This window comes from Nomascus leucogenys, chromosome 14 (genome assembly GCF_006542625.1).
Source record: "Nomascus leucogenys isolate Asia chromosome 14, Asia_NLE_v1, whole genome shotgun sequence".
Lineage (NCBI taxonomy): Eukaryota > Metazoa > Chordata > Mammalia > Primates > Hylobatidae > Nomascus > Nomascus leucogenys.
Genome location: NC_044394.1, coordinates 42,268,473 through 42,289,753, shown reverse-complemented (window position 1 = coordinate 42,289,753; position 21,281 = coordinate 42,268,473). Strand labels below are relative to the sequence as shown.

The 21,281-nt window shown below is 52.9% G+C and overlaps 1 protein-coding gene and 1 pseudogene across 1 annotated transcript; both read right to left on the bottom strand.

The window, feature by feature from the left end:
- Nucleotides 1-3,739: 3,739 nt before the first annotated feature.
- Nucleotides 3,740-8,722, bottom strand: LOC115838243 (annotated as a pseudogene).
- An 8,442-nt stretch (nt 8,723-17,164) lies between these two features.
- On the bottom strand, nt 17,165-20,373 carry LOC115838366 (probable G-protein coupled receptor 142). The gene is given in 4 exon segments (XM_030827988.1): nt 17,165-17,978; nt 17,981-18,088; nt 19,147-19,305; nt 20,204-20,373. Coding segments are annotated over 4 exon segments (1,122 nt in total). The 5' UTR covers nt 20,298-20,373; the 3' UTR covers nt 17,165-17,217.
- Nucleotides 20,374-21,281: the final 908 nt, after the last annotated feature.

Below are 21,281 nucleotides of genomic sequence, written 5' to 3'. Positions count from 1 at the left end.
GGTGAATGGTTAAACAAATTATTGTACACTCAAGCAATGGAATCCTGCTGAGCAATAGGAAGGAATCAACTATTGGTTGTGGTAAGTGCAACAACTTGTATGGATCTCAAGGCTCAGTGAATAAAAAAGTCAATCTCAAAATATTACATACTGCATAATTTCATTTGTCCTCAAAAGGACAACACTGCAGAGATGGAGAACAGATTAGTGGTTTCCAGGGGACAGGAATGGGATAGGGGTGCAAATACAAGGGACAGCATGAGGGAGATCCTTGTGATGATGGATTGGTTCTGCATTTTGACTGGGGTGGTAGTTACCTGGATCTATAAAATTGCATGGAACTACACAAACACATCCATAAGCCAATGTATGTTAAAAATGGTGAAAACTGAATAAAGTCTGCAGTCTAGTTAACAGTATTGTAACAATTCCAGTTTCCTGGTTTGGGTATTGTCCTACAGTTATATAATATGTCACCATTGAAGGACACTGGATGAAGGATTCAAAGGACTCTATGTTATATTTGCATTGTTAAGCCTATAATTATTTCAAAATAAAAGTTTCGAAAATTAAAACTTCCAGGGGCTCACTGTGGTCTCCAGAACACAATTCAAACTCCTTGGTCTGCCAGGAAGCCCTTTCATAATGAGGCTCCAGCCCCATATCTCACTCCTCTCTCACGTGCACTCTGCACACATGGTAATGGTAATGTGGCTCCTGGTATCCAGCATGCTCTATGACTCTTCCCTACCATTGCCTGGGACAATCATCCCCCAGTCTTCTGCCTTATTTTTATAAATCAAGCCCTCAATTTTCTTTCTCTGCTTGGACCTCATGGGAGTGCCTCACTTCTGTGCCCCCACAGAGCACTGTGCAGAACCCTGACACAAATTCTAACACACTGTATCGCTATTGTTAGTCTACATCTTAATCTTCCCTTCTAAAGGAGTAGGGACTCTGCATAGTTTAAGTCCTTATCTGTAATGCCCAGAACAATGCACCATAGACACACAATAAAAGTTTATTGAATGAATGAGTAAATAAAGGGAAAAAAGGAAGGAAGAATAGAGGAAAAAAAGGGAGTAAGGGAGAATGGAAAATTCAAAGCATGGAGAAGCCACTGTTTCTTTCTCCTGCACCTGCTGTCTGCCATCTGTCTACTCTTTCTTAACTCTTCCCTTCTGGCTTCTGCTCTCATTGCTCTGTTGATCTGCTCTTCTGAACTTCATTAGTGACCTTGTGAATGATAAGTTCAATAGCCTCCTCTCAATCCCGGTCCTCCTCCACCTCTCTAGCTCTGCTCTCCTCCTTGAAACATTTATGGCTCTTGACTTCTCATCTTCCACCTGTTTGTTTCTGCTCCAGCACCTTGATCAATGTCTCTTCCTCTTACCCTTTGTCTTTAGATGTAGGTGCCCCGAGGACTCTGTCCTTGGTTCTGAACTCTTCCCTCCATGCTTTCACTTCTTCCTGGGCTCCAGTTAATCTCTCTACATACATTCCTTTCCAGCCCTCAACACTCTGCTAACCCAGATCTCTAGCTATCTGTTAGACCTCTCTGCCTGATAATTCCAAACACACAGAAAACTAAGCTCTGCATCATCCAAGCCTGCTCTTGACTTTCCTACTTCTGTCAATGATGCCCCATTCCTCTGGTTTTCCAGACCTGAGACTCCGGACTCCCAGATTCTTCCTTTCAGACTTTGCTACATCTGCTAGGTAAGTCCTCCTAAAACACATCTGCAATCCCATCTTGATCTGCTCAAATCCATCCCACCGTAGCTAATCAAAATTTAAGTAAGAGTTGAGTCCTGAGCCTCTGAACCTGCCGCCACCTGAGTTCTTCTAGGTTAGTTCCATCTGGCCTGCCATGGGAAAATTTCACTCCATTGGAATCTTAGACACATCCTCCCATGAGCATCTGTATGTGAACAGTACAGTCCATTTGCTGATAGGTCTTCTATGAGTGACTATTGTTACAAAGATTATTTCCCACCTCTCTGCTTTCACTTATGCTGTTTCTCTGTCCTCTCTCTCCCTGTTGCTCCATCCCTGCCCCGCTGAAATCCTATACCTCCTTCAACATCACATATGAATATCACCTTGTTTCCCTGACCTGGCCAATTTGGCATGATATTCTTCTCACCAACCCCCTGACATCAGGAAACATCTCCTGTGGCTCTAGAGTTCCTCCTATGCTGTAATGACCTGGGAGCTTATCCTTCTCATAAAATGAATCATAAGCTCCTTTCCTGCTCATCGTCATATTTCCTGGGTTAATATAATTAATATGGGCCTTATTAGATTGATTTTCTCTTTCAGCATGAGTCATGGGCCAGCCCCATCTTTCCCCGAGTCACCATACATGATGGAGCTGGGAGCCCCACCAGACCTCAAGTTCAGAGCACGACAGCTCCGCCTGAACACTTAGCACTCACAGGGACACTCCATGTGCTCTGGACACTGGCATCACTAGCTCAGGATGAGCTCGGGCCTGGGGGCAGAGGGAGAGCACTGGTCCAGATGCAGGTAGCAAGTGGAGATGGTCATGTCTGCTTTTGGCAGACTGTGGGAGTCCTCCCCACAAACTTTAGGGAGACGGAGTAATTGACAAACATTCAAAAAACCAACTGAGCTCATTCCTGAGCCAGGGGTCCCCAGTAGTGATGATGGCATTGTGCACTTCAAGTGTGGACAAGTATCCTTCACCTCTGTGCCCTCCATCCTGTCTTTGAAAAACGATATCTGCTCTGCCTGTGGAAAAGGTTAATTGCTAACAGGTGGTCTCAGCCAGACTTCTAAAGTGGACAGAACTGACTCTGTTGACCCTGTGCATTGGACACCTCCAGGTGGGGAATTCCAGGAGTGATATTAGCGGCACCCACCAGCTCCTTCTCCCATTACTCTTTCAACTCGCCCCAGAACTTTGACCTGGAGCAGCTCATCCATGGCCCACCCAGGCAGAGATGTTCTGAGCCCAGCCACACACTGCCTGGTTACAGGGAGAGAAGGGGCCTTAAAGCCAGGGAGACCCAAGGGGCGTCAGAAGAGGAGAGGAGCCCTGAGCACGTGGGACACTGGGCAATTGCATGAGCAAGCTCTGCCGGGACCAAGCTCCCTTGGGGCTGTCCCAGAGAAGGGATGGAGCTCTGTGAGCCTAAAGGCTGGGGCTGTAAGGGGCGTGTCCTCAGGGAGCCTCCTGTCTGCAGGAAGGAGGTAGTTATTGCCCTGGGGGAAACTGGTCTGAGAAGCATTGACACATTTGTGCCAAGAAGAATGAAGGGCCAGGCTCCTCCAGAAAATTTTTTCCCTTCCTTCCTCCCTCCTTCTCTCTCTCTCCCTCTCTCTTTCTCTCTCTCTCTCTGAGACAGGGTCTCTCTATGTTGCCCAGGCTGGCCTGGAACTATTGGGTTCAAGCGATCCCCCTGCCTCAGCCTCCTGAGCTGGGATTATAGGCACTCACTATGGTGCCCGGCCAACTTCCAGGGAATTCTTGCCCTTGGGAAGTAGGCATGAGGGCAGGGAGGCAGGGGACTGGGGAGGAGAAAGTAGGACCCCCAAGCTCCACATTGAGAACTCCAGAGGAGTGTCCTCTAAGAGCCAGGACCCTCTTTTGAGGCAAAGGAACAATAAATCCCTCTGGAGTCCACAGGTCTCTCGCATCCAGTCTGAAAGGTTGACTCCCTGCACAGGGCACTCCTGGGGACAGGGCTCTGCAGGGCTTCGGGTCAGCCTGGCTCTATCTTCCAGCAGGAGCCCACTGAGACCTGTTCACTCAGAATACAGCACCCAGCATGCTCAGGAGCAGGGGCAGCTTCAGAAGGACCACAAGCAGGAAGTGAGGGCTGCTGAGCCGGAACCTGTGGGGGACACAGTGTAAATGAGCCACTTCCCTGGGAGAACCCCCAGGACCCTTCTCTCCCCACCTCTCCCTATGCTGTGACTCTGGAGCCCAAATAACCCAGGAGCAGCCGGGGAAAGGACCTACGCCAGGCTAGCCCCTTCTGCGGCCCCCATCCCTCCTTCTCCCTCCATCAAGGACTGCCCAGGGGGTCTCATCAAGGAGAGGTGATAGAGTGAAGGGAGAAGAGGGACCCACTTCCAGGAGCACGCTCCACAGCACCCTCTCTGTCCCTGTCCCACTCAGAGCCTCCACTTTATCAACTGACTTCTTAAAACCAGTCCCCACTCTCACTTTTTTTACTTTCTGAGACAGAGTCTCACTCTGTCACCCAGGCTGGAGTGCAGTGGCGCAATCATGGCTCACTGCAGCCCTGACTTCCTGGGCTCAAGTGATTCTCCCACCTCAGCCTCCTGAGTAGCTGGGACTACAGGCGCACCACCACACCTGGCTAATTTTGTATTTTGTAGTAGAGAAAGGGTTTCACCATGTTGCCCAGGCTGGTCTCAATCTCCTGGACTCAAGTGATTCACCCGCCTTGGCCTCCCGAAGTGTTGGGATTGCAGGCGTGAGCCACCGCACCCAGCCACCACTCTCACTGTTCCACTCCAGCTCCTTGTTCCCTCCCCTCAGGGTCTGGCAGCAATATCACAGCCCTTTCTGGGTATCTTTGGGAGAAGAGAGAGAACTGATTCAAACCCCAGCCTGGAGCTGGCCCATCTCCCCACAGACCCCACAGACAGCTCCTGGTGGCAAAATCCCCAGCTGAGCAAAGACCTTTGAAAGGGGCCACAGAACCGGGACCTCAAGTCCGGAGCTGGATGGGGAAGGAGACAGGAAGGAGTGGGGAAAGGAGGAGGGGCTGCACGTCCACCTGAACTCAACCTTCAACCTGAGTCCCAGTAGCTGCCCCATAGGGAAAGGCGTTCACAGCACAAGTGATATTTCCCACTCAGCATCCACATGCAGCCTCAGAGAGTATGAGAATCAGGACCAGAGATGGAGAGAAACAGCAGACAGTGAAGATCTCAGGTCACGGTGCGCCACCCCCACCCCCCAGCTTCCATCCCAGGGTCGCTCCCTCCATGGCCTCCAGGCCCTGGGTGCTTACCCTGAATTTTGGGTCAACACCTCCCCGGTGCTGAGGTTTCACCCAGGTTTCACCACCAGAAAGATGGGAGGTGTGGCTGGATGTGTGGTCCTCCTTGGGGTTGTAGTTGCTGTTGGAGATGAAAGTCATGCTTCAGGCTGTGCCTGGGATCCCAGCCATGCACAGAGCACCCATATGGATGTCACACAGAATCATCCACTCACAGAAGAGGCTGGAGAGATCCTCTGAAGCCAGATCCAGGCCACCTCCTGGGTGAAACCCCTCAGGGACAAAAGGAGCCCTTATCAGAACCAGCCATGAGAGTCCCCTCCGATAAGTGCCAGGTCTTTCTCTGCATCTCAGAGAAAGACTCTTACCACTGTGCCCACTCTGCCCTCATCCCACTCTGCCTGGGGTGAGGGCAGGGGCCTCTCTGGGCTTCCACAGCCAGATGTGGAGTTCCAAGAGGAGGAGGGGAAGGAGGAGTCTAAAGGAAGATGACTCAACCTGCGGCCCAAGAAGCCTCATAGAGACCATGAGAGGGGGCTCTGAGCACCCTTCATGTGGACACTCTTTTTTTTTTTTTTTTTGAGATGGAGTTTCACTCTTGTTGCCCAGGTTGGTTGGGGTGCAATGGCACTATCTCAGCTCACCACAACCTCCACCCAGCCTCCCAAGTAGCTGGGATTGCAGGCATGTGCCACCACACTTGGCTAATTTTGTATTTTTAGTAGAGATGGGGTTTCTCCATGTTGATCAGGCTGGTCTCGAACTCCTGACCTCAGGTGATCTGCCCGCCTTGGCCTCCCAAGGTGCTGGGATTACAGGTGTGAGCCACCGCGCCCGGCCCATTGGAAAGGCCACCGTAGGCCACCTCTAGGGAGGGGATAGGTTGACACTCGGCTCCTCCTAAGGACTTCAGGTGACCACCAGACTATTGACATAGTCTACTCCCTCATTGCCACTGGACCCCCAACTCATGATCTCCCTAAAGCAGTTGTCCTGGAGGCTCAGCCCTTCACCGGTGCCCGACACAGGCTCGGTGTGATCCGATAAGCGGCGTTCGACCTCTCTGTTGCTGGAGATTCGTTGATGGACGTGCCATGAGCCCCACCCCATTGGAGGGGCAGAGACACATAAACAGACGGACTCACTTCCGCTGGAAGCGGTCCTGGGAAGGAGCCCCAGCAGGTGCAACGGGAGCACAGGGGAGGAGCCTGATCCACCCCTAGGCCAGCAGGGAGGGAAACATGGGCGGCACTTATCAGAGGCAAATGCCGGACCATGGGATGCTTTTGGGAAGTGAGAAACATGATAGAGTGTGAGTGTAAGGACAGGAGATGGTGTGGATAGCTAAGGGGCAGGGAGCAGGGGAATTTGGTTCAAGAGGGATGGGGAGGCAGAAAACCACAGGACAAGGAGCCAGCCCCAGGAGGATCACCCTTGGACAGGATGGGGAAGCCTGTCCTCAACCTGAAGGGGAAAGGGGAAGAATGAGTGTAGATTGCATGAAAGTTTGCAAGTGGAGAAGGAAAGAAACTGATGTCCTGTGTGTTCTCAGGAAGGTAGATGTATGGGAGAGTAATGTTGGAAACTCTTAACTTCTACTGGCAGCCACAGGCACCATTTTCTCACTTTTTTTCCCCAGCAGTGCTAGAGCAGGTGGATTTTAGACAGGGCGACCAACTTTCCCAGGACTTTTCTAGCCTTAACACTGAAGATCCCACATTCAGGAAACCCCTTAGTCCTGGGCAAACTGGGACGATTAGTGACCTTTATTTTAGGACTGATCCAGGGATGAGGGTTTTGTCAGGTAGATAAGGAAATGGAATATGGGAGTTACAAGTGCTGCTAAGAGAAGAAAATGTCAGGCTGGGCATGGTATCTCACTGCTATAGTCCCAGCACCTTGGGAGGCCAAAGCGGGTGGATGACTTGAGGTCAGGAGTTTGAGACCTGTCTGGGCAACGTGGGAAGACCCTGTCTCTACTAAAAAATACAAAATTAGCCAGGCATGATAGTGCATTCCTGAAGTACCAGCTACTCAGGAGGCTGAGGTGGGAGGATCACTTGAGCCCAGGAGGCGGAGGTTGCAGTGAGCCGAGATTGCTCCACAGCACTCCAGCCTGGGCAACAGAGTGAGACCATGTCTCAAAAAAAGAAAAAAGAGGCCGGGCGCGGTGGCTCACTCAGGAGGCTGAGGTGGGAGGATCACTTGAGCCCAGGAGGCAGAGGTTGCAGTGAGCCGAGATTGCTCCACGGCACTCCAGCCTGGGTGACAGAGTGAGACCATGTCTCAAAAAAAGAAAAAAGAAAATGTGATCTATTGCAGGGGCCCAAAGTCATCTAGGAAGGAAATTAGGTCAGAACAGGAGTGATGGAGGCAATAAATTGGGGGAAATGGAGGGAAGGATCAGAAGACAGAAGGTCACTGTGAGGTTGAGAATAGGAACAGTGGCATGAGGATGGGGGAGAGCTGATTGATGAAAAGTTGTCAGAAAATAGAATGTCTGAGTGTAAGACTCTGGGCAGTGACCAGGTTGGGTGATGACAAGCTCTGAGATATTTCCATGGGGTGCAGTTCTGAAGGAGTAGAAAATAAAGGACACCAAGGTTGAGAATGTCAAAGAACCCAAGGCAAGATTGCCAAGTTATTCATTAAAACCTGCCAAGATAATGGCAGAGGTTGGAGTGGAGGCGCTGGCAGGTCTCTGCTGAATGAGGCAGAGCAGCCTGGAAGCTGATGGTCGGCCTTGTCGAGCACAGGTAGAGGGTGGGCCTGGCCATCTGGCACAGCATTTAAAAGAAGCAGATGGAAAGTCATAGGGCGGAAGTTGTGATGGAGGCAGGAAGAATCGGGACATGGCTCATCGCCCTCTAGCATAGGGGGAGTAAGAGAAAGAGTAGCTTCCACTCAAGAAGCTACTAAACAGGAAGGTCTTCCCAAGCAAGACATATTTCAAAACAACATAGTAGGGGGATGTTCTGTGAGGAGGCTGCAAATGTACAGGAGTGTTTCTTCTTTGGTACAGGCTTCCCAAAGGGCACAGTGGAAACAGCTTTGGCTCAGCATGAAGGGGCCTCCTCCATGCTGGATAATGGGGTGAGGCCCAGGCCCTATGGGAGTGACGGCACGTGAGCTGTGCACCCCCCAGCCCACCCAAGGCTGAAGGATCAGCTGCCTCTCTCCATGCCCATGCCATAGGCTCCTCCCAACACCACTGTGACTGAGGACAAGACTTGGAGGCACACTTCAGTGTGCCGCCCACCCTTGTTCCCTTGTCCAGTTGCACCCCAAAGCCCTGCTGCCGAAGTGAGGGGAGCTCTTACCTGGGGAAACATACACCCTAACCAGGGCCGAGGGATCACGTGACCACGAATCCAGGATCCACACTGTCTGAATTTCGCACCAGTAAGATCCAGCATCGTCTTCATTGAGGTTCTGCATGGTCACAGTGAAGGCAAGAGCCTCCGGGTGGTCTCTGATGGACACGCGGCCATTCCTCTCCACCTTCTCTTCTCCCTTGGTCTCCACAATGCTCTCACATGACGTGTTGTACTGTCCTCGGCACCAGTATTATATCCCTTGTACATGCTCTCATACTGACACCACACTCTCAGAGAGCTCCCCGTGCTGCCAGTCACAGAGCTGGGGCCCGTCAGAGACAAACAGCCTGGAAAACACAAGCCCGAGTCCCAGGTCTCCATCCAGATGGCCCCATCAGCAGCCATCTGTCTGAAGCTTAAGGGGAAGGTTGCCAGGGAGACCTGGGTGTTTCCTGGGAGGGGGAGCTGGAGGAATACCTGAGCTTAGGACCTAAGCCAAAGAGTCCCTGTGAAAGCAGAAACCTGTCCCCTGTGAGAGCAGAGACACCAAGTCACAGCACAGGGGCCCCAGCACTTGGAGACCAAAGCTGGAGGTAGGAGCAGATTGGAGCTGGGCATCCCATTTTGTCCTGGGCCCTTCAGCCCCTGCCAGGCATGAGATTTGGTCATATACAAGATCACTTCCCTTTGGAGTGAGACCCATATATTCTGGGGTCTTCTGCAACTCAGGCTTATTCTTTAAAAGCACAACTTGCGGTTTCCTTCACTTTCAGAGTGTTCTTGTGGGAGGAAAAATACTCTCCGGCTCTGATCTTAACCACTCTCCAGAAAGAATCAACATGGCACTGGGAAGAGGGGTTGTCCCCAGAGGAAGCCCTGATAAGCTTCTTTACCTGAATTTGGGACACAAGATGACCCTCTCCTATAATAGTCCCCAGGTCTTGGGTGTCAGAAGTCACCATGCATTCAGAGGAAAGAGGGAAGCTGCTCTCTGTAACCAAATGAGGTGATTTGGGTCCTGGGGGGAAAGTGGGGTTTAGAATCTGGGAGGCAAAGTGTGAGAAGTTGATACGGAAGGAAAGAGAAGGGAAAAAAAAAGGCTGCAGGTAGGCAGAAGTTCAGGCATTATGGGATGTGATGCTCAGCAGAGCCCCCCAATATCTTAAGCAAGTACTGAAAAACTGACAAGAGACTTTGTTTGAACTTGAGTGTATGTGCATGTGCACGTTTGTGTGGGTGTGAGACAGAGGGAGAGAAAGAGAACAGTGATGAGGCTGAGCTTTGCACACCCTCAGAGTAACCTGAGTTCACAATAAGAGGATGAACACGCGCAAGGGCCACGGAAACTTAAACCATTGGAATGAGCAGAAATTGTGAAAGAGCCCCTGGCATCTGTGGCTCCTGTGACTATCTGGGCTCCTGAGCTAACTACATCTAGAGCTGAGGTGATTGAGGATGGAGGAGCCCCTGACTTCTGGCTTTCATTCATATCCCTCCCCTCCTCCTACCGTCTGCCTTTCCTCTCCACTCTGTCTGCAGCTGGCTCTGTCATATGCCTTGGCAGATATGTGAGCTGCCACCATGCACACCTTCCTCACCCCACCAACCATGCTTGGCCTGAGACAATCTCACTGTCACTATCTTTTCCTACCCTCCTGGTCCCTTCCACACTCAGTAGCACCTATCGCCCCCACCCTGACCCCTTCCCAGCCCCTACCCCAAACTCTGCTCCAAACCTGTGTTCTCCCGCTCTGTGCTCCCTTGACCACAGCAAAGTGGCTCCTGACCCCGCACCTTCTGAGCACTCCCCATTTCTCTGTTGTCCTAATTCTCGTAAGAACCTTCCTCACCCTGGACGCTGTGCCCTCAGGAATCTTCCCATTCCCATATCCCCACTCCCTACCTATGTTCTCCCCCAAGAACCTGTTGCCCCGCAGCTGCACACCCCTCCTGAGATTGGAGAGCCGGTCCTCACTTCCTCCCTTCCACCTACCCCCAGCCCCCTCCTAGAGGTGGCACATCCCAGCAGCACCTCCTTCCAGGTTCTGGACAGAGCTCAGGACTGCATTTCCCACAGTGGGAGCTTGGCAGGGTACAAAGGGCTCATCACAGCCAAGAGTCTGGTGGTGGAGCCGAGGCCTGCTTGTGCTGCTTCCTAAAGGGATCCTTCCTGGAGAGCTTGGGGTTGTTCTTCTGCCAGGATCAGAGCCAGTCCCTTCAGAGCTGAATGTGTCCTAGAATTCCTGCCACTCCAATCAAGAAGATGCCAGCAGCAGATGGGAATGCAGACTCAAGAGAGCTTTCCAGGCTCCTTCCAGCCCAAAAAGTCTTTAATTCCTCAATTGCGTAAGAGCTGGCCTGGCCTTCTGCCCCTGGCCTCTGGAAAGAGGTTTTCTCCTCTGGAATCTGTCCTCCACTCTCCTCATTACAACCTGGGCTCCTTCAGCCCTGCTAGGAAGCAAATGTTTCGCTCTTCCTCTCAATCACACACACACACACACACACACACACACACACACTGGGGAGAGCACAGCTGAGGGAGGAAACAATGGGACCATTTTGTCCTTTCCAGGGCCCAGAGCCACTTACTTTTAGCTCCCTTTGGGCTGAGCTGTTTCCTTCCCCAGGTCTCCATTGGGTAAACCTCCAGGTTTGGGAGTCTTTCTGGTTCACAAACTTTACAACTTTTCAAGCCATTCTAAGCCAAGCAAACATCAGTCCCTTTGCAGAGGCAGAATCTCATCCTGAAAAGCCTAAAAGTGCTATTGAGAATCCCAAATCTAGCAAATCTGGAAGGTCACTCTAGAAAAGAAAGAGCCTTCTGCATTCACGATGGCTATTCTCTCCAGTAGGCAACCTTCTCATTGAAATGAAACCAATTCGAATTAATCTTCTGAAAAGACAGAAGATGGTTCTTAAAATGTGGAAGTCACGGCTGGGCACGGTGGCTCATGCCTGTAATCCCAGCACTTTGGGAGGCCGAGGCGCATGGATCACCTGAGGTCAGGAGTTTGAGACCAGCCTGGTCAACATGGGTAAACACTGTCTCTACTAAAAATACAAAAAATTGGCCGGGTATGCGTGGTGGCAGGCACCTGTAATCCCAGCTATTCAGGAGGCTGAGGCAGGAGAATCACTTGAACCTGGGAGGCAGAGGTTGCAGTGAGCCAAGATCACACCGTTGCACTCCAGCCTGGGTGACAGAGCAGGACTTCGTCTCAAAAAAAAAAGTTCCTAAAACCTCCTTTGGAAAAAGCATCTGTGATCACAAGAGCATCTGTGATCTGTGTTTTTTTCCTGGACAACCTTGGCTAAACAAACTTCTAATGCACTGAGACCTGCCTCAGTCATGTTTTGGTCTATAACAGGTTATGTCAGGATCAATCAGAACACATCTCAGGTCATAATGATAAACACTGAGACTTTTATTTTTTTTTCTGTATGTGCATACAAGTATTGCAATGTAACTAACTTTCTCACTGTGAGTCATGGTCAAAAAATACTAAAAGTCATGACATGGGCCGAGTGAGGTGGCTCACGCCTGTAATCCCAGCACTTTGGGAGGCCAAGGCTGTTGGATCACCTGAAGTCAGGAGTTTGAGACCAGCCTGGCTAACATGGTGAAACCCCATCTCTACTAAAAATACAAAATTAGCAGGGCATGGTGGCATGTGCCTGTAATCCCAGCTACTCGGAAGGCTGAGGCACAAGAGTCACTTGAACCCAGGAGGTGGAGGTTGCAGTGAGCCAAGAACATGCTACCATACTCCACCCTGGGTGACAGAGTGAGATGCCGGCTTAAAAAAAAAAAATTCATGACATCAATTATGTGTGAGCATTTTACTTCAATCAGGAATAACGAACAACGGAACTCTCCCACCGCCCTCTGTCTCTTGGTGCCCAGAATCTCCATTGAGCATGTTCTGGTCCAGAAAAAAGAGGGGGTCCTGCAGTGGCCCACCCTATGTCTTGGTCCATTCAGCCTGCTGTAACTAAAATACTACAAACTGGGCAGCTTAAGCAGTCATTTATTTCTCACAGTTATAGATGCTGGACATCCAAGATCAGGGTGTCAGCCTGGTCAGGCTCTGGCGAAGGCCTCTTCTGGGTTGCAGATGACTGCCTTCCCTTCCATCTTCACATGGCAGAGAGAGAGGTCTACAAAGCTCTCTGGGGCCTCTTTTATAAGGGCACTCATCCCATTTATGAGGGCTCCAGTTTCAAGACCTAATCACTTCCCAAACCCCCAATACCATCAGCTTCATGGTCAGGATTTCAATATATGAATCTTTGGTGGGGGAAGAAGCGGGACACAAACTTTCAGTCCATCATCCCTGGAACAGGCAGATAATGCCAGCATTTTCTTCATCAGTGTAATGGACTTGGCGTTATGCAAGAGCAGTGTTGATCAGGAATGTGAAACAAGAAGGTTTTTGTGGTTATAACCGAAACCATCTGCTCACATCATCCCATTTGTGGCTTTTCTTTTTTTAATGCTCAATTTGAGCAGAGAGCAGGCTGAGAAAGGAGTGCTGGAGTCAAGAGCTGGCAGCGTTAGAAGCACCTGTGCAGAGGAATAAAAGCCCCAAAGTGAGTGACTGCTGGGCTTCGAGCCCCAGTGCCCCCCACCTCACCATGCCCATGACTCCTGCATCTTCCTCCGCGACCCACCCTGTGCAGCTGACTCACTTGCCTTTGTCCGTGCAAATAACTTCCCCATGGGTCTCCTTTTTCATTTGCTTCTCTCCCCTTTATTTCAGGCTACCAGAGGCTCTCCAGAAAAGACCTGGAATGTTAGAGATGAGCAATGCCACTGTTAGGAGCCCATGGGTCCCTCCCCAAGCGTCCAAGCTCTCTCCTTCACCTTCATATCCACACCAGACAGGGCTGGTGAGTGAATTCTGGGGGATTCAGGGCGAGAGAGAGTCCCCTGTGTTCTTAACTTCGGGGAGCTGAGGTCACAGATACCCTTGAGATTGTAACAAAAACTATAGACCCATGCCCTAGGAAAACACACACACACACTGAGTTTCACATATCCTATTAAAGGAACCTCCAGAGTCCTTCTATGTATTCCTGGTTAGGAACCCCCGCCCTGGCCAGGTGTGGTGGCTCACACCTGTAATCCCAGCACTTTGGGATGCCGAGGCGGGTGGATCACATGAGGCCAAGAGTTGGAGACCAGCCTGGTCAACATGGTGAAACGCTGTCTCTACTAAAAATACAAAAATTAGCTGGGTGTGGTGGTGGGCGCCTGTAATCCCAGCTACTCCGGAGGCTGAGGCAGGAGAATCGCTTGAACCAGGAAGAAGGAGGTTGCAGTGAGCCAAAATCGCACCATTGCACTCCAGCCTGGGTGACAAGAGTGAAACTCCACCTCAAAAAAAAGAAAAAGAAAAAATAAACAGATGAGAGAGATATGACTCTGATACTAGAACAGAGGAGGAGCCTGCCGAACGTGTGCCGGCACACGTGTGCACGAGTGCACACACACACCAGCTCGCAGACATAGTCTGTGCTCTTTGGGAAGGAGGGTGGGGGTTACAGGACACTTCCACGTGACAAAACAGCAATCATCCTATGTCCCCTGAGTGCATGAAAACATCTCTCTTTGCACACCAGTACACAGCCACATCTTCCTTGCTGGGGTTCTCTGTGATGACTGTGAAAAAGCATTTGCCAGGGCTGTCTTGATGGTACACGGCACTCCTCTCCTGACCTCAGGTGGTCCACCCGCCTCAGCCTCCCAAAGCACTGGGATTACAGGCATGAGCCACCGCGCCTGACCACCTAATGCATTTTATTAGGAAAATGTGATATTGGTTCTCAAATCTGATAAGCCCAGCACTAGAAAGTTCTAAGCAATGCAAAAGATCCCCGAGAGTGGTCTGCCTCTAATCTTCTACATCTGAGAGCACCTGCAAGGTGTGGGATGGAACAGACAATGGACCAGGAACCAGGAGACTTGGGTTTGAGTCTCAGTGTTGCTCTTGACCAGCTTTGGGCTAGGGGCATACCATTTAATCTCTCTATGCCTCAATTTCCTAAGTTTGTAAAACAGTTACAATACTCCATATGCAGGGTTGTTTGAAAACACTGATATTGCCCGAGCCTGTTGGTCCAAGTGAGGTTACAGCAATATTAACACCGGGGTTATGGTGGCTCAATGCAAAATTGTCTCCACCAGCCTGGCCAACATGGTGGAACCCCATCTCTACTAAAAACACAAAAATTAGCTGGATGTGGTGGTGGGCAGCTGTAGTCCCAGCTACTCGGGAGGCTGAGGCAGGAGAATCACTTGAGCCCGGGAGGCGGAGGTTGCAGTGAGCTGAGATGGCACCACTGCACTCCAGCCTGAGCAACTGGGTGTCAACAAAACAAAACAAAACAAAACAAAACTGTGTCTTGAAAGAGCTTCCCCAGCAGTTTCTGGAAGTTCCTGGTTTCACTGGTGCTCAGAGACAGGTGAGCTAATCTTGTAGCTGGCCTCCTGGAAGACAGCCCCCCAGCCAGCTGAGGAAGGCATCCTGCCTCTGGCCTAGACCCAGCTGCTGTTGCCATCCATGGAGACACAGATGCTCTTCCCTGATACTGGGTTCTCTCCTGCAGGGTCCCTGCAGGTTGTTCCATTTAGTTCTTCATCCATGGAACTTTGTGCTTTCTTCCCGTGCCTGCTTCTGTAGGGCAGGCTCAGGCTGGGCCAGGGCCAACATTATCTGGTCCTCCGGTGGGCCTTCTCCCTCCCTGGGTACCTGCATTTGCATCCCCCTCCTCCTTAAGCAAAGAATAAAGCACAGGTGCATCAACCCTGCCTGGGGACACATCTGTGTGTGCACACAGAGGTGTAGGCTGGGGGGGGTCCTCCATCCTCAACACCTGCTCAGGGTCAGTGTGCACCACCCTGGAGCAGAAGTGTTGGGCTTACAGGTCCTCAATCCTTTCTCTGAACTCGGCACCACGTGTGTCTCGGAATTCAGAATACATCAGAGCAGAGGAAGGTGCTGTGTGGATCTAGTGGTGCGCGTTCGATCACGATTCCGTGGGGTGTGGACAGTAGTGCATGATCACTCCACTAACAGTCCCGGGTGGGGCTGGCAGGATTCACAATCACAGGACAACATCGGGACCAGAAATCAGCTCACATCGGGTCACGCTGTGCCGCTAAATGTGTTTGTGGCAAATTTTGGAAACGTTTTGGTTTTCAGAGCTTTTTGGAGTTGAGGATCATGGCTAATGCATTGGAAACCCACATTATCCTCTTTCTGGGTTAGCTGAACCTCCCTGTCTGGACATCCCTGCTCTGGGGAGAAGCAGAGAGGCAAAGTGGAAAGCCAAGCATTGATTCTGCATTGACTGTGTGCTGTGTGCACAAACAGCTCTTTCACTGATGTCATCCCACTAAGACGGTGGGGGCAGGTCTGAACCTCCCATTCAGGACAAAGGTCAGCTCAGCCTGACCAGGGAGCAGAAAGTGGTCCTAGCTCAGCTGCTAATGTGTTTACCAACAGCCTGGAGCAGGTGGGAGTTCCATCTGCTAATCTCTCCCAGCTGCCTCTCCAGGATGGTGGTGCTGAGAGGGGAGAGAGATCCTGGAGAGGCTCCCTGGAGAGGCTGAGGGTGGGGAGCAGAGCTCCTCATGGCTCTGATGGGCTCTGCCAACTCCCGCCTCCCAGTGGTGGAGGAAAAGACCTTTCCCCAAGGGGCGTGGGCTCGGGGGGCTCAGCAGAAGCTCAGGGTCATCTCCAGCTAGGTCCTCCTTTCCTGTTCTCCCAGTACCCTGGGTTAAGAGACCATTTTCTTTCTCCTCACTGGCAACAACAAAAACTATAGCCCCAGTGCTGGTTCTGGGCCCACGAACCTTTACTGGCTTAGGGCAGGGAGTAATGTGGAATCAAACCAGGGTGTTTGAGACCTAAGGGGCTGTGTCTTCTGTGGGCCTGGGCTCCTTACATCTGATTTAAGATCACGCCTTTCTGGCTGGCTCTGGGGGCTTTTATCCCCCAAGCAGCCCCCTCCCATGGCTCAGCTCAACTTCTTTGTTTCCCCAGCCTAAGAAATGCCTTCAGTCCTGAAAATATCTTCCTTTTCAAACTCTGGCATTGCCACTAGGAGCTGGAGAGGTGATCCATTCAGGGAATGAGAGGCAGGCACCAGGAAACGGGGGTGGGCTGGAGACAATTCGCATCCGTCCATCCATCCATCCATCCATCCATCCATCCATCCATCCATCCGTGCATCCATCTATCCATCCATCTGTCCATTTTTCTTTCTTTTTTTTTTTTTTTTTTGAGACGGAGTCTCGCTCTGTTGCCCAGGCTGGAGTGCAGTGGCGGGATCTCGGCTCACTGCAAGCTCCGCCTTCCAGGTTCACACCATTCTCCTGCCTCAGCTTCCCGAGTAGCTGGGACTACAGGCACCCGCCGCAGCGCCCAGCTAATTTTTTGTATTTTTAGTAGAGACGGGGTTTCACCGTGGTCTCGATCTCCTGACCTCGTGATCCACCCGCCTGGGCCTCCCAAAGTGCTGGGATTACAGGCATAAGCCACCACACCCGGCCTCCATCTGTCCATTTTTCTATCCATTCAACCAACATTAATCTGGCATTCATGATGAGCCAGGCAAAATGCCCCCCCACAAAGGAATACCCACAGCACTGATGCTATTAGCCTGTGCCTGGCAGTGCCCTTTCACCTTCCCAGGAAATAGGGATTGCTGGTGAAGCAAACGTAAGAGTTGGCTAAGTTGTCCCCCTCTCTACCTGGGAGCCACACCCAAAGGAGGAGCCTCCACCCCCACCCAAGGAAAGCAAGCTGTTGATAAACGTTTTTTGGGCACAACCTCAAAGGCCCCAGTACATGTGGCCATGAGACACCCTGAGCTCCCCAGCTGGGCCCCCTCCTCTACACTTCTGCCCCTTTGGGGAGTCCCGGAGGCTCCATCACAGGCTTCGCCGCCATGCCCTTTGGCTGTGATGCCAAAGTGCAGGGCAGGTAGGCATCGTGGATGACCTGTCGGACAATGGCCCGGAAAGTCTTGCTGACAAGGCAGTAGAGGCTGAAGTTGGCTGCCGTGTGGAGCATGGCCACCATGTTGGCCACATCCAAGGCCAGGTGGACCCTCCAGTCCCGGTGGACAGGGGCCACGTACATGTGGTAGAGCATGACGAACACCCGGGGCGCCCACAGGAGGGTGAACAGTGTGGTGATGCCCAGGAGGATGGCTGTGCTCTTGCCCACCCGGGGCTGCAGCCCACTCTGGCCCCTCCTCCATAGCCGGTGGATGATGGCAGAGTTGGTGACCAGGAACATGCCACAAGGGATGAAATAGACAGTGAGACAATGAGCCCACCTGAGGACCTCGTCCAGTGTGCTGGGTGAGTCAGTGTCTCTCCACACGCCCAACCACCAGTAGAAGGGGATGCCGGTCAACAGGGCAGCACTCAGGACAGCAGCAATGGCCTGGCGGGTCCGGCCTGGGGACGAGGCGGCCCGATGGTGCAGGGGGTGGCACAGGGCAGTGTAGCGGTCAACCGTGAGCAGGATGGCGATCCAGACTGAGGCGTGGTTGGCAGCAAACTCCAGGATGTTGGCCATGCGCACCACAGCCTGGGGCACCTGGCGGGCCAACACGGCTCCCTGCAGGAGGAAGCCCGCGAACACATGACCACCTGGATGATGATATCCGACGCTGTGAGTGCCAGAAGGTAGTAGTAGGAGGGCTTCCTGGTCCTGGTGGCAAGGCGCGCCAGGGCCACTGCAGTCAGGAGGCTGACTGATGGCAGCCAAGGTGAGGGAGGGGAGAGGCATCAGAGGAGAGCTCAGACTCTGCTTTCCAAGGTGTCGCCAACACCTTTCCCCATCTGCATGTGCAGACGCTGAGCTGGCTTCTCTTTTTTCTCCTTCCAGATCCTTCTGAAACCCCACTTTGCCCAGAAGGCAACCCAGGCCAGCTCTGCCCTGTCCATCCACTGCAGGCCACTGACTGTACCGCTGTTACACACAGGTAAGTGCACATGACAGGGTGTCCTCAGAAGCCACCTGTCCTGGCCCGGCGTGGTGGCTCACACCTGTAATCCAGTACTTTGAGAGGCCAAGGCAAGCAGATCACCTGAGGTCAGGAGTTTGAGATCGTCCTGACCAACATGGAGAAACCCCATCTCTATTAAAAAATACAAAAAGTAGCCAGGCATGGTGGTGCATACCTGTAATCCCAGCTCCTTGGGAGGCTGAGGCAGGAGAATTGCTTGAACCTGGGAAGTGGAGGCTGCAGTGAGCAGAGATCACACCACTGCACTCCAGCCTGGGTGACAGAGCAAGACTCCATCTCAAAAAAAAAAAAAAAAAAAAAAAGCCACCTGTCCTATGGCATTGTCCACCAAGTCCTTTTTAGGTTTTCTGTGTCCTCCAGAATGGAAGCGTCCCTAGACACAGGCATGGGTTTAGCTACTGGACTTGGGGAAACCCCCAGGGCCAAGACTACTCGCCCTTCCCATATCCACACACCCACCTCTGCCCCAAGCTCTGCTCTCTGATGGCGTGGGCAGCATGGGGAGCTTTGTAATGAGCTGAGCCAGCTCCTATGTGAATTTTATTATCTTAAGAGAGTGCTCACTACTGGGGAAAACTTGGGTTTAGCTGTGAGCACCCCCAATCCTAGCCCCTTACTTTTATTCCCCTCCAGTGACCCAGAACACCCTGACAATGGCAAGGAAAGACCAGGGGTTTATGATCCAGGGCCTCAGGGGCCAAACACAGAGGACTGGCACCCATTGAAGGAGCATCCCCATTTCTGGCCAAGCCCAAGTCCCCAGACCCCAGCTCGCCACTCACCAGGCAGCCCCAGGCCCAGCAGGACACTCTAGTAGATGACAGGGATGATGCCAGCCAAACACGGGGACCTGTCTGCGATCTCTGGCCAGTGGCTTTCAAACTCCTGACTCAGCCCACTGACGTTGGGTGTGGGCAGCAGGGTCACTTGTGGTTGGCCAGCTAGAAGGTGCGGACGGGCAGAGTCAGAGCCTCTGGTCTGTTTCTAACCTGGCTGGGCGCCGCCCCGCCCTGACCTGGGGTCTTTCTAGTCACCCTGCTCTGTGCAGACCCTCTAGTCAGACCCAGCTGAGTGCACTGTCTGTTGCTGTGAGAATTCTTGCCAAGACCACCCTCGCCCCCACCCCATCTCACCCCACTCCCTCAGTGGCCCGGCTCCCCCACTGATGGGGAGTCCCTGGCAGCGCGGCCTGCTGCCATAGAGACCATTGCTCCCCATGGGTCCTCCCCATGGGTCCTCACCCAGCCTAGCAGGGGCTCTGAAACAGGATCACGGGGGCACTTGTCGAGGTGCAGGCTCCTGGGCCTCCTCCGGGTGGGCTGAGCCAGAGGGTCTGAAGCGGGGTTGCAGCAGCCGTGCTTGTAATCAGCAACCTGGGCGATTCCGACCCAGGTGACGCCAGCCACACACAGGGACCTCTCTAGGAGGTCCACAGCGGAGGCCCCAGGTCTGCCCAGCTCCACTCAACAGCTGCCCCCCTCTAAGGAGAGGCTATTGGTAGGGCCCCCTCTTCTAAACTAAAGATTCCCTCTTCAGAGGTGAGCACCACTAAAGCTGGAATGGCCCAAGTCCACAGATGGGGAAACTGAGTCCACAGGGGTAAGGTGGCTGGTCTAGGATGAGCACCGTCCACTCTGGCCCGTTCCCCTGAAGCCACACTGCACGTCTCTTTCAGGTTGAACTCCAGCTTTTTGTTTCCTGCTGAGGCCCGGGGGCTCACTGCTCACTCGCTCTCAGCTTCAGCCCCTACTCCACCCTCTAGGTCCCTAACCTGCCTCCTGTTCCCTCCTGCCTTTCCACCTTATTGCCCCCAGCACACCCCACTTCAAGATGCCTTACCTGTCTCTCGTCCCTCAAGCCCCATGCTCTGGGGCCCTGAGTCCTGGGTCACCTGCGGCTTTTTCTGAGGGTCCCCACAGCTCCCTGTCAGCATCGCCAGCTGTACCTCTCACCCCTTGGCTCTCCAAGTGGTTGTTTGCCCCGGGATTCTTCCCGAGACACTGAGCCTGTTAGTGCAGGGGGGCGGGGCGGGGAAAGGAGGAGGAAGGAATCGGTGGGCGGAGGCACCAGGGAAAGAGCTTGAGTAGATGCTGGTGGAGCAAACCAGGGTCCTCTAAGGCGCACAGGCAGGGGAAGGGGTCGGGATGGGCAGGGGCTTCAGCTACAGGAGAGACGAGCTGAGGGTGGCATGGGGTTCACAGGTATGTCTATGCCTGGGGGAGCAGGAAGTGAGGCGAAAATGCGGGATGGCAGGATGGGGGTTCTGAGGGGCTGCCTCCCGCCCCCGGGCACTCTGTGAGCTGGCCTGGGTTCAGCTGGGGTCAAACCTGGGGCTGAGGACTTTGGGGACAGGCAGAAGGACTCAGGGTGCTGACTCTATGAGCATCCAGACTGAGAGGGAAGAGAGTAGGGCACCTCTGTGAGGAGTTGGGGGAGTCGTGCCAGGTAAGAGGGGTAAGGCTGCCACAGACAGGGCTATGATCCCAAGAGGCCCAGGGGACCAGGTGTACAGGGTCAGTCCTGCGGTGGCCATGGTGGGGGAGGTGGAGGCTGCCCCCAGGGGCAGGATGGCAGGCAGCCTTGCACAGGGTGGGGCATCCTCTGGGAGCAGCCGGACCAGGCTGCCTGCAGCCGGTGCTGGGAAACCACAGTCCTGCAAGCTGTTGTTTTCCTGGCCCTGGCGAAATGGACCATCCCTCAAGAATATCAATCCCTGGCAAATAAACACCAGCCGTTGCTGGTGAGCACTCAGAAGAGGCCAGAATCTGCAGCTCTGGCTCCCCTGCCCTAGAGGAAGAGTCACCAGAGCCGCCCACAAGCAGGCACCCGGGACATGGATGCCCCGTGGACTGCCTCGGGAGGAGAGCTCAGGCCCGCCTGGCATCACTTCCCACGGCCTGTCCTCCGGAAATGCAGC